The 13,861-nt window shown below is 41.4% G+C and overlaps 1 protein-coding gene across 1 annotated transcript in view; it reads right to left on the reverse strand.

Annotated features, from left to right (window-relative positions):
* Window positions 1–13,861, reverse strand: part of DMGDH (dimethylglycine dehydrogenase) — a 64,450-nt gene that overhangs the window by 30,974 nt on the left and 19,615 nt on the right. The window contains exons 6-12 of the mRNA XM_005909470.3: window positions 10,671–10,840; window positions 10,039–10,192; window positions 7,879–8,044; window positions 7,315–7,445; window positions 5,373–5,590; window positions 3,580–3,737; window positions 1,030–1,089 (exon numbers count right to left, since the gene is read on the reverse strand). Of these exons, the coding sequence (XP_005909532.2) occupies window positions 1,030–1,089; window positions 3,580–3,737; window positions 5,373–5,590; window positions 7,315–7,445; window positions 7,879–8,044; window positions 10,039–10,192; window positions 10,671–10,840 (1,057 nt within the window). The remainder of the gene's footprint in view (window positions 1–1,029; window positions 1,090–3,579; window positions 3,738–5,372; window positions 5,591–7,314; window positions 7,446–7,878; window positions 8,045–10,038; window positions 10,193–10,670; window positions 10,841–13,861) is intronic.

A 13,861-nucleotide genomic window follows, 5' to 3' on the forward strand; every position in this document is an offset into this window, starting at 1 on the left:
CTTACTACATCCTCACACGGCAGACAACAAGCTCTGATGTCTCTCCTTCTCATAAGAACATTGACCCCAATGTGGGGACCCCAAGGATGATGTCACCTGACCCTAATGACCTCCCAAAGGCCCCACCTCCAAATAGCACCACGTAGGGGTTAGGACTTCAGCATATGGATTTTGGAGGGACATAATCACTTAGTCCATAATGGGATAACCTGGTTTATATTTGTAGGATTTGCAATAGGTGAGCTAGACTGTAATAAACTGGTCTCATAATAGGCTTTTCCACAATGATTGTACAGGCTGGTGTGTCTCAAACTTTAGGTGCATTGGAATCCCCTGAAGCTTGTTAAAACACAGAGCACTTGGCTTGACCTCTAGGGATTCTCATTTAGTAGGTTTGAGGTTTGAGTCAGTTCCTCATTTAGTAGGGAACTAAGGATTTGTATTTCCAGCAAGCTCCCAGATGATACTGATGCTATCTGAGAACCACTGATGCAGGTTCACTTTAGAATGTCAGCATCAGTTATGACTCTGTGGGCCTGTGTTGTCTCCTCAGTAATAACTTTTATGCTGAACATATTTGAAATGTGTCAGTTGCTCACACACAGATGTTGCAAAGCACGATGCGCAATAAGTAGATGGACAGATCTGCTGGGTGAGGCTGCTTCATGCTGCTGAGCACCCAGGAAGAGTCAATTAATGCAGTATGTCTCATCAGCTAATTGTGACTTCACAAGTCACCAGGATTTACAAGACAGCCTGCTGACATCTTATCCTTACTGATTTTTATCTTAGAATTTAGATTTGGTTTTCAATGTTGATGGATTCTTGCATCAACAGGCACATTAGAATAATTTGAACTGATATCAAATTTTGACAAAGCTTAACATGAAGCACTTAAGCAATGCTTACTATTTATGTTCAACTCATTTGCCCTAAAGTAACACTTGGTTAAATTTTAAAGCATGGCTCTGTCATGAAACAGCATAGTTTTAAGATTTATTTCAAGTACACTTTGGAATGTAAACATACCTTATTTAGTTTTACAAAAGATTCCAGTCCAGCTTCCAAGGGATTTGTATCACAGTTCATCTAAAAGGGAAACATGCATTTTAAATCTTAGATGAGTATAAGTGGTTTTAGTAACATCACTTTCATATTTATTTTTTAAAGAGAATACTTTTTCATTTGAAATATATGGATAGACAGATAGACATAGATATAGATTGTGAACTGGCCTCTAAAGTAATTTTTTAAATCTAAAATTCAAATGTAGCCTTTCAGCAAATACTGTTATTTTAATAGCAAATTAGATGCTAAAATTCCCAGCTTCCAAGTTTCCCAGTTTCCAAGGCTCTTTTGGTATAATAAACGTCTGAGGGATGCCACAACAATGATGTTCTTCCCAGAAACAAGATTCTCATAAGCTTTTACCTACTAATTCTGCATAAATGTGATTTGAAACATTATTAAGTAATTTATTTATCATGCAATCATCCAGAAATCAGGATAAGTGGAGGAAAAAAGCATATGGTAGGAAAATAGTTTCCACAGAGTTCAGGAGAGGGAAAAGGGAAAAAAAAAAAAAGAGAGAGGTTGAATTTGGCTATCATTACAATATACTTCAAGGGGAGCTAAAGCCATTATTTGGGACTAGACATGATTTTTGTTTGTTTTGATGTCATCAGTCTCTTTTGTACCAAGAGAACTGATCTAAACCCCATAAAAGGTAGCCAAACTTAACAAAAGAAAACACAGCCTTTGCATGACCTAGATGTGTAATATAAATTTGTTTTACATGATATAAAATTTGAACTCATATTTCCTAGTCAATTTGAGCAACTCTAAGATTACTTTTTACCTGCTCAAATTTTCAAAATTCCAGAAACAAGATGAGAATTTATTACTTAGGGTTTTCTCAGTGTCTCACCCCAAACCTCATGCTTACTAGAGCACACGATACCATCTTGTTGATTTTAAGATGTTGTCCTTACCACACTGACATTTCTAAAGCCCGCATGTGTTTTATGATAAAAAGTCTACTTTTAAGACAATATTTCATTGATTAAAAAAAAAAAGTTTCAGAATTTCAGGAAAAAATTTTAAAAGTCCAGATACTTGATTGCTGTAATAACGCTAGAGGGCGTGCTGGCACCGCTGGGAAATTAGAGGGGCTGGGATGGAGACAGAAGGAAATGAAAGGGGGAGAGCAGAGAAACGCGGCTCATTCCTTGTGGAGAGTGGAGGCAGAGCTGTCCTCTCCGTCTCTCCCTGCAGCAGCGTCCTCTGAGGACCTCCCCCGACCCCGGTAGGCTGAGGATCCCTGCAACAGAGCACATCCTCTGTAAAGCAACAACTGCCCCAGGGCTCTTGTTCTTTCAGTGACTCCAGGAGGCTGTACTGTCTACCTCAAAACCCACTTTCTTCTGCCCCTGATCTAAATGTCCTAGGGACCCTGCCTGTGCTTTCAAACCCACTTTGCCCTCAAATTCACGCTTTATGTCCTAGGCACTTTGCAGACTACCTAATCTTGACAATAACTCTGTAGGATAAAGACTGTCTCTCTCTTACAGAGAAGTGAAGTTTCTGGAGGGTTAAGGCCACATAATATGTGGTAGAGGATACATTCAAACCCCAGAGACCCTACCCTGAAGTACACCCTTTACAACGGTCCCTTATCTAAGCTCTCATACCTAAAACCTCAATGTATTCCAAGAAAACAACTAGTGGACCTGAGAAAATTGAGATCTAAAGATAGTCTGCTGTATTGGAGATAAAATAAGAGAACGGAGTTTGAACCACTGTTTGGACACTTCTGTGCAATCTAGACCAAGTTGTTTATTGTTTCTTAGCGTGCTTGTGTGTATAACTCCCACCTCTTTGCCCAAGAATCACCAATAATACCCTCTTCAAGGAGAGCTGAGAAGGTAGATGACATCATGCCTATAAAAATGGCGTGTAACTACACAAACAGAAACCCTGAGTTCTCATTATTAACGGTGGGTGTGGGCTGGACCAGCACATTCCAGACCACCAACCTTGCCCCTCAGAAAGACAGCTTTTCTTGTTACTTCCCCAAAAGGTGCATAAGAAGAAGGAAATGATGATAGACAATATGACAGAGGAGAAGGAAGAATTTTGAAAGGTGGTCCTCAAACCCCACGGGGTAGACAGGCTCCCTTGGGGCAGCCAAAGTCAGCACACAGAGGCAGATGTCCAGGGCTCTCTGCCAAGCAAGGGGAATTAAGGCAGAATAAACATTACATCACAGTTTCCCTGAATTTGTAACTGGGAAATTGAGGAGAAAAACCTTTGTCCCTAATTAAATACAGTTTTCAGGACTTCCCTGGTGGTCCAGTGGTTAGGACTCCATGCTTCCACTGCAGGTGGTGTGGATTCCAGCTCTGGTCAGGGAACTAAGATTTGGCATGCTGTCCAATGTGGCCAAAAAAAAATTTTTTTTCTTACAATACATTCTTTCTCTTACAGTCAGAGCCAATGTTAACACAGTTAAACTAACCCTTGCATAAAAATCAGATACAACACATGTAAAATTTTAATAAAGATGATAGCATTTCAAACCTCTGACCCCCAGGCTCTGAAAGCTTTTTCCAGTCTTAAGGCATTCATGGCATAGGTTCCAAAATTGTCAATTCCCTCCTCCTGGCCTGCATTCATGATGGCATCGTAAAGCGCTGCAGAATCTTCTCGTCTGTGGTACAGCTCCCAACCCAGCTCACCTGAAATACACCCACAAGGGCCACACCAGAGTAGGAATGACAATCTCTAGGTCTAATGTGCATTAGCTAAAACACATCAACAAATGAGAGGTTCCATTTCTGCAAAATAGACACTGTAGAGTGATGAAAGCTCGGTTCCCAAAAAAGTTGCAACCAAGCCGCACTGCAAAGGAGCCTGCCATATGACAGATGCTTCTGGGCCCAATACTGCCCCACCCCCCACACAGAGAGCAGCATTTAAGACAACTCAGACAATTCAGGACTTAAGCTTACCTCTCACCTTGGCTTCATAATGTTAAGTGAGGAATTAGCATGGCAAAGTTTATCAAGATAAGGGGTTCAAGGTTTAAACATCTCAACCCCCAACTCCTTGGCCCCAAATCGCAAGGCTTAAACATACAGGCCACTGATGACAATTATTCGAATGTTCAATCATTGAACTGTGGAATAGCCAGAGCTTCTAATGGCCCCCGCTTCCTCCTTCTCCCCTACTTGGTCATTTCATTCACCATTAGAACCACAGGCAAAAAAGAAAAGAAAATGAAACCCAACTCAAAGGGTAGGCTTATTTTTATTTTGCTTATGTTTTATTCTGGTCGCCAGTTTTCCAAGGTTGGGTGGAGGGAGGATGGGGAAAAGAGAAGCCTAGGGAAGAGCTATGGCCTTTATACTGTGTGCTCGCCTTGCTCCCCAGGCGAAGGGCTAACGGTGCGGTGCTTCTCCAGGACACGAGCACCACGTACCCAAGTGAATGCTGGGCGCCTAGCACTCCTTCTGCAAAGGGACAAGGAGTCTAGAGGAGGTTAGGAGGGAGCCCAGAGAACCAGTGGGGAACTGGAGAGCATTCATTCATCCCTGTTTCTAGTACCTACTACGTGCCATTAGGTGCCAAGGAAGACTTCTCTAATGCACTTAGTCAGAAAGAAAGATGAACAGGGGTAATGCTTTAAGGGCAGTGCCTGACACATTCAAGATGTTCTCTAAGGGAGACCATTTTGAATTCTCCCACATGGAATCAATCCTAAAGGAAATCAATCCTGAATATTCATTGAAGGACTGATGCTGAAGCTCCAATATTTTGGCCACCTGGTGCAAACAGCTGAGTCATTTAGAAAAGACGCTGATGCTGGGAAAGATTGAGGGCAGGAGAAGAAGAGGGTGACAGGGGACGAGATGGTTGGATGGCATCACCGACTCAATGGACATGAATTTGAGCAGCTCCAGGGGATGGTGAAGGACAGGGAAGCCTGGCATGCCACATGCAGAACACATTGGTCACTGTGGGTGACCCCACTGGGGTCACGGTGTCAGACACGACTGCGCAACAACAACACAGAATCAGCTGGCCTGAACATTCTGTCATCCCTTCCAGCTATTCCAACAACTATCCTCTTTGCACTTTCTCACCTACCTTTCTGAATGGTAGGCAGCTAGCTACGGGCCTGGAACCACAACTGAAAGTCTGCAGAATGACTTTCTCAGACTCAGAGTGGATAAACAGAATTGTCAGAAGACTTGGGCAGGAGAAATCATCCTCCAAAGTTACACTGAAGAGACTGAACATGTGTGTATGCACACATTTCCGGGTGCTTCTAAATTTTAGAGACTTACTCTAGGTTGTTTTCCAGTTCTTACCAGTATAAGATATCCTGATAGCAGTGACAGGAATGTTGGAAACCTTTAAAGACTTGGTTTGAAGAAACTTGAAAACATTATCACTAAGATCTTCAGAGGTCAGTTTCTGTAGGACCTTTCTTGAATATGGCCCTGCGACGCCAAGGACTCCAAGCTCATCAGTTATGTTTTTAATTTCAACATCGTATCCACCTTTGATTGCCTCTTCCTCAATCCATCTGCATTTGAGATTCATAAACACTGTGTTAAATCTTGCTGGAATAACACATGTTGGTAACAGATTATTTCTCTGAAGAAATACTGTGTGTCTAGAATTACCAGAAAATCCCTAGAGTGTCATTTCATATAATAAACAAATTTTTAAACTTGAGGAAACTGAGTCTCAGAGATAGTAAATGATTCTTTTTAAGCTGCTGCTGCTGCTGCTAAGTCACTTCAGTCGTGTCCGACTCTGTGCGACCCCAGAGATGGCAGCCCACCAGGCTCTGCCATCCCTGGGATTCTCCAGGCAAGAACATTGGAGTGGGTTGCCATTTCCTTCTCCAATGCATGAAAGTGAAAAGTGAAAGGGAAGTCGCTCAGTCGTGTCCAACTCTTAGCGACCCCATGGACTGCAGCCTATCAGACTTCACCATCCATGGGATTTTCCAGGCAAGAGCACTGGAGTGGGGTGCCGTGCTACCCACTTACAAATATGTGGGTGATTTTTCACACTACAGAAGGATCCTTCCATTTAAACAAGCTCTGCCACAAAATTTTTTCAAACAGTGACAGCCCTACTACATTTAAACTAATGAGTCCATCTTGGAAAGTTAATTTAAATCCAAATTTTCTCTAATACCCATACATAGGAGACACAATCATGCTGCGAAAGGTTAATAATGTGCCTGCCACCAGACACATGCTTGCTTTGACAATCACAAGGAGAAGATTAAAACTCTAAAGACTGGTTTCAATTTCTGAGTCTTGATTGGAAGCCAGTGAGAGGGTTTGCTTATAATTTACTGAGCAGTCCCTGGAGCTACACAAGTCTGTCATAAAACGATCATCTGGACTGACACAAAGCTAAGTGGCTAAGATGGCTCCTAACGTATCTTGGAAAGGAGGATAGAATTTGCATCACCTTACAACTAGAGTGAGAGTCTGTTGGAGTAAGAGGTTTATCAAGCAACAATATTCCAAATATTCTTGAAATACTAAAGACAATATATTTTAGAGTAGACTAAATAGTAGACTGAAGATTTATGTGAAGAACAGAGTTGGCAAATCAATGATTTCAACGCCGTGATGGGCCAGGGAGCACAAAGTATGGAAGAGAAAAAAGAAGAAAACCCTGGAGGCAACATGCTGCTGCTGCTGAGTCGCTTCAGTTGTGTCCGACTCTGTGTGACCCCGTAGACGGCAGCCCACCAGGCTCCCCCATCCCTGGGATTCTCCAGGCAAGAACGCTGGAGTGGGTTGCCATTTCCTTCTCCAATGCATGAAAGTGAAAAGTAAAAGTGAAGTCGCTCAGTCACTAACGTGAACCGAATGTGAGCATCAGAATCAACAAGACTAACTTGAGCAGGTCACTTTAACCGAAACTTGTTTCCTCACCTGAAAATGGGCATAATAAACACCTTGCAGATAAATCTACTAAAAGAACTTACTGAGATAATGTGCAAAAACGGTTCTGACATATGAGTGATCCCTAGTAAATAGGAGCTAATATTATTAGAACCAGTAAACCCACTGGTTCACTTTACCTTTGGGAGGGGGGTGGTTATAGGGACCCTCACTTGAGTAATTTCCTATGACATGACATTTATTTAGAACAATAAGGTTTAAAGATTTTAAGTTGTATTTTCAATTACTGATTAAAAAGCCCACAAACATAAGCACCCTCGGTGCAAGACTGGATCAGTTATGATGCATATAGTTTTCTTAGTACATGTACACTTACCTAAGATCATGAAGTTCTGACCCAGAACCAGTTACTAATAGAAACTCCCCAGGAGACTGGTGAGAGACAGTCAACTCAGCATATACTCGACCTTTTGGTGTTAACATGTGACTTATATTTGTAAAACCCACCTACAGAAAAGAATAAAATCTTACGTATCCTTTCAACGCCATATGGAAATAAAAAATGTGGATGTCAACAATGTAAGACATCTGAATCTTTTATATCAATTGTGTGAACTATCTGTAAACCTAAACCCATTCATTTTGAAGTTTTCGGTTTAAATGATCGTTATAATTACTGATCATAAAAATTACATTTCAACCAATCTGGGGGTTCCTATTGACACAATTAGACAAAGCCATATGATCCTTAGATAATAATTCAGTCAACAAAAATTTAAATTTGAAAATTAGCTAGAATGCCCTTCACTAGTTGAAGAATTCTCATGTTCATACAGAAATCATTAGGTGAATTGAAATAATTTTTTGAAAATGAGGGGATAGAAAACGAAGCAGGCCAGGATCCTGGACCTTATACCCCTACCCCTATAATGTTATTTACCTTGGGAATAACATTTGCAAAGAGATGGTCCAACAGTCTAATGGAGTCTGGGCCTTTGATGTTAAACTTGCCAAATGGTGACAGGTCGATCACCCCCACTCTTTGCATAACCTGCTGATACTCAGAGCCCACAGGCTCAAACCAGTTTGTGCGGTGAAAACTTGGCCTGAAACACAAAACAAGTTACTTGTTTTCAAAAAAATTCAGAATAAGAACATTTTTATAAGCTCTGTGTGCTCAGTCATGTCCGACTCTTTGTGACCCCATGGACTGTAGCCCACGAGGCTCCTCTGTCCATGGAATTTTCCAGGCAAGAATATTGGAGTGGCTTGTCTCTCCAGATTCCTACTCCAGAGAATCTTCCTGACCCAGGGATCAAATGTGTGTCTCTTACATCTCCTGCATTGGCAACTGGACTGTTTACCGCTGAGACTCCTGGGAAGCCCTAACAAGCCCTACTTGTCTAGGCACTTTCATTTGGGGGAAAAATGCCACCTGTTCTACACGTCATACATATATATTGGAAACTGATTTTCTAAGTTACTTATCTATCCCTTGATCTATTTCCCAGCGAATCAAGTATTAATTAACTAGAAAATAAGGTGGGCTATGTGGGCTCTCAGATTTGAAAAAGAGCTTAAAAGTCACCCAGTCCTTTAGTTGTCAACCTTGGTTCCATATTAGAATCACCTGGGGGAGCATTTTAAAAATACTAATTTGGGGGACATAAATCAGAATATATGAGGGGTAGAGCTATCTTGTCTGGTGCTTCTCAAGTGTTGCTGTAAACATGTCACTTGCACTTGTTACAGATTCTGATGCAGCAGGTCTGGGGAGGGCACTAGAGGCTACCCTCTAACAAGCTCCCATGTGATGCTCGTGCTGGCCACCTGGAGTAAGCAAGCATCTGGCCCAATATCTTCCGTTTTTAGAGAAAAGGCACAAAGTGATTTCTGAGGCCTTTGTACTAGTTAATGACACAGCGGGGCCTGGAGCAAAGGTCTACTGACTCATTATGCAGGGACCTTTCTACTTTATGGAGTAGACTATTAATGTGGTATTTTAACTTCAGAGGAGGATATGTTTTCAGTGGTTTAATTATTAAAATAGTAGAAAAAACAGGCCAGGTCCAAATAGTACAAAATGAAGAATAGATCTGGCATTTATCTGGGTCACTTAGCAAAAAACCAAGCCAGTATTTTGCCCCCAGGTGATCTCCACTGGCTGACTGCAGAGTTCAAATTCATTAATCAACAATTGGCCCACTACTATGCTTTGGACCATTTAGGTCTGATTGTAAAGCAGACATCAAAATCTGCTTAAATAAGCAAAGTATCAGTCAAAAAAAGGTAACAACTTGAAAACTTGCTTTCTTTTGGTTTGTGTCTTCTCATGAGAAAAAAGTATGTAATCATTATTAATCCTAAATACAAGGATGGTATGCAATCCAAGTACTATGTCAACAACTTCAGAGGAAATCAGAGAATTGTTTCAGTTATATGCTTTATGTTTTAGCTTAACCTAAAATAGTAAGTAAATGATCTTTCCCCCTAGTTTATCAACAGTGCATATAATTTGCATAATTCATTGCACACACATTAGAAAGCAGTAGCTTTCAGATATTCCCTTATAAACAGAAAATCCATATTTACACACTGTTTCCATACTATGTGATTTGACCAGGCATCTTAAATCAAGGTAAACCTTTAAAGGCCAAATAAAGGGGCTTGGAGAGGGTGGGGAAGGTTCCTCTGAGCAATTGGAAAATTCCAAGCAGACGCTTCACTTGGGCCGATTGTAGGTTTCTCGAGGCCACATGGGTCCTTAATGTGGGCCAGTGTCACGTGGGATAAACTAAGGCCTCCACTGCACGGAAATTATTTTTATGGAAAAAGGCTCAGTGCTGTTTGGAATAGGGTAGAGTGAAGTGGTGGGAGGCGGATATGATGCTTCTCTGGGGTCCCTCCATCCCAGTCCCAGAGTTCATTCTGCAGTCAGAACCACAGGTAGGCTAAGTCACTCATTTAGCTGTACCCAGGGGTCCTGGCCTGGTTTGTAGAGCCAGTGTGGGGCATACGGGGCTTCTCTAGGGTCCCTCCATCCCACTCCCAAAGTTGACTTTGCAGTCTGAGCCACGCGTAGATTAAGTCACTCATTTACCTGTACCCAGGGTCCTGGCCTGGTTTGTAGAACCAGTGCGGCTGCTCCCAGCCTGCATGGAACCCCATGGAACACTTAGACTCCAGGGTTTCATAAAGCCCACTGACTCGCTGAGTTGGCCTCCCAGCAAATCGTTCTTCTTTAGGATAACCAACTGAAAAAGGAAAACCCATACTCTAATAGCACAGAACCAAAACTACAAAGTATTCTGAAGGGATTCAGAAAATGGCAAACACAGTACTTAAAATCCAGAAGATATATATATATATATATATATACACACACACACACACACAAACACACAGAATATATGTAAAATAAACATATATAAGCTTAATACATAAGCATATATATAATACATATTAAATTTATATTTTCAAGAAACCAAAACCATCATTTATAATGATCATCAAAGGTAAAGTAAAAATAGATTTAAAAGTTAAAATCACTGATGCATTCCTCACATTAAAGGCATATATTCACATAGATTCCTTTTTTGTTTTAGAAGCATATGCTTTTTAGACTCCCTAACCATTCCCCAATGATGCACAGAATAAAAAGCATCTAAAGTCAGAGGTGCTGTAAGTCAATTCTGAACACACTTCACAGACAACAGTAAATTTGCACCTTACCAATATTGTTGAATCCATATGACTCCCTTGCTTTGGCCTCGGTGTACTCAGCTGTCGTCCATTTGCCATAGCGATTGGGATCCAATTCTATCAGATCAAAAGGTGGTTCTCTGTGCAGGATCCAGTCACTGAGATATTTCCCGACACCACCAGCATGGATTATGCCGTATCTTTCAAATATAGAAATAAATACCCTGTTATTAACGCATATTACTTTCCAGCAATGAAACATGTCCAAATATTTCACAAGGCCTCAAAGCTGGAGTGTTCTATGCTATTCAGAACACACAATCAACATAATCTTTATACTATCATCTTTTTCTCCAAAAAAAAAAAAAAAAGTTTAAGCATCCAAATTAAATGTGCCTGACTTGATAACTAGTTAGTTTCCACAGTTTCAAGAGATGCATGTCTGTAAAATAGCCTATGACTCTTAGCTAGTAAGGATCTCGCTCTAGGAAAATAGAGGCAAGGAAGCACACAGGCAGATGTGCTTGGTACCTTATCTTGAGCTATGATTATTCTCACTAATATGAATCTTGCAAGAGAAATATCTGCACACTGGTGTGGAATACCCATCCCTTCCCAGACTCAGCTTAGTTTAGGTCCCTTTAGCAATGATCTCTGTACAAGGACTTGGGCCATTATCATAGAGGCACACAAAGAGGCAGTCACCCAGGGACTTGTGGGGAAGAAGGGGAGAAACAGTGGCTCCTGTATTTTGCAACCAATGAGTCACTCGGTGTGGAGGATTAGCTTGTCTATATCCACATGAAGATACTTTAAAACCAAAAACACGGGCTTCCCTGGTGGCTCAGTGGTGAAGAATCCACCTGCCAGTGCAGGAGATACAGGTTCGATCCCTGATCTGGGAAGCAACTAAGATCAGGGAGCATGCCTGTAGATCTTATGCAGAGCTGGAGAGCAATTAAGCCCACTGGGTGGGTCAGAAGGTAAAGAATCCTCCTGCAAAGGGGGAGACCTGGGTTCGATCCCTGGGTTGGGAAGATCCTCTGGAAGAAGGCATGGCAACCCACTGCAATATTCTTGCCTGGAGAATCCCCATGGACAGAGGAGCCTGGTGGGCTATAGTCTGTGGGATTGCAGAGTCGGACCCGACTGAGTGATTAAGCACAGCACAGCACAGCCACAACTACTGAGCCTGTGCTCTAGAGCCTGAAGCTGCAACTGCTGAAGTCTGTGTGCCCTAGAGCCCATGCTCCTCAACAAGAGAAGCACCGTGACGAGAAACCTGTGCCCCACAACTAGAGGAGCTGCCACTTGCTGCAACTAGAGAAAGAGCCCATGTAGCAGTGAAGACCCAGCGCAGTCAAAATCAAATGAATAATTATTTTTTTAAAAGACCAAGAACATAAGTGGAAAATAATTTTATATCAGATGGAGGAATCAGGGTTTAATGTCACCCATGTGAGGTTCTACCCACTCACTCTTATGGGTAAAGTCTCGCGTGGTTCATCTGTGGTTTAAGTCAAGAGAAGCTTTCAAGGAATTGGATGAGTAGGGAGTCATGGGAAGAGGACTAGGAGCAAAAAGGAGCCACATGAGCAAACATCAAAATGCAAGAAATTCCAGTACTCCAGATGACAACTACTTAGCCAGCACTGACGCTTCTGAAAACATGGGAGGACCTTAGCAAAGACTGGAAATGCTAACTACCTTTTTCTACAACAAGATACCAATTTTACTATTTTATAAAAATGATTTATATCATTTGTTATAGTGATATATTTCCTTATACTTGTTGTAAGGACATTTCTTAAGCAGGATAAAGAGATAGCAATTTATACTTCTCTAGATAATTTTGAAAAGAGACTTGATTTGGCTCATCCAAATCACCCACAATCTCACTAAGTATCAAGAAAGCAAAAAAAAAAATTAAATATATGCTTAAAATAATTATGAACTATTTGTATAAACTGTTTATTCGCTTAACCAGTTCCAGTGTGTGACTACAACTGTTATTTTGAGAGCTAGAGATACTGTTTACAAGACTTGAAACTACATAAAGTTCTTTTGGCATTTGGAGGGAATGATGCTGAAGCTGAAACTCCAGTACTTTGGCCACCTCATGCGAAGAGTTGACTCATTGGAAAAGACTCTGATGCTGGGAGGGATTGGGGGCAGGAGGAGAAGGGGACGACAGAGGATGAGATGGCTGGATGGCCTCACTGACTCGATGGACGTAAGTCTGAGTGAACTCCGGGAATTGGTGATGGACAGGGAGGCCTGGTATGCTGCGATTCATGGGGTCGCAGAGTCAGACACATCTGAGTGACTGAACTGAACTGAACTGAACTGAGAGCTTACCATTTACCAGGCATTGTTTCCCCCTGACATCTACCAGCTGATTTATGCTTTAGCGACTCTATTTTACCAGTGAGAAAACCAACCTGCACACAGGAGTTAAATAAGGTTGTCACACTGCAACAGACTGCAGATTTAGGATACAAACTCAGTCATCTGACCCCAGTACACACTCTGTTATTGGACTTTACTTCTTTAATGGTTCTTCTTTTTTTTTCTGCCAAGACACACATAACAGAATTTATATCCTTGGCAGACTCCTTGGGCATAGCCAGGGTTGTGCTTTGGTTTCGTGCGGACTCACCACCAGACCATCATGTTCTTTATCTTTCAACAATGGCATATGAGTAAATAAATAGGGCAGAGTGCTGTTGCTTGAGGCGAATCCTGCATATAATCTATTTATTTATTTTTATGTTAAAATGTGTTTATTTTTTAAAAAACTTCAAGCTTTTTATTTTATACTGGGGTATAGCTGGTTAACAATGTTGTGATAGTTTCAAGTGGACAGCGAAGGGATTCAGTCATACATATATATGTATCCATTCTCCCCCAAATCCCCTCCTATCCAGACTGGCACATAACATTGAGCAGACTTCCGTGTGCTATACAGTAGGTGCTTGTTGGTTATCCATTTTAAACATAGCAAAAAGGAAATTTCCACAAACTTTAGCCCTACAACCCTCATTAAGTTATATGTAAAATCTCATACAACACATCTGCTGAGATGGATGAAACATCTATTGAAAGCCCAGAGTGGTTGAGAGTGAAATGCATAGAGCAAGAGAGATCTGGGTATAATTCTTGTTCTGCCACTACCAGCTGTGTGACCTTGCAAGTTGCATAACCACCCTGAGCTTTAGTCT

Source organism: Bos mutus, chromosome 10 (assembly GCF_027580195.1).
Source record: "Bos mutus isolate GX-2022 chromosome 10, NWIPB_WYAK_1.1, whole genome shotgun sequence".
Taxonomy (NCBI): domain Eukaryota; kingdom Metazoa; phylum Chordata; class Mammalia; order Artiodactyla; family Bovidae; genus Bos; species Bos mutus.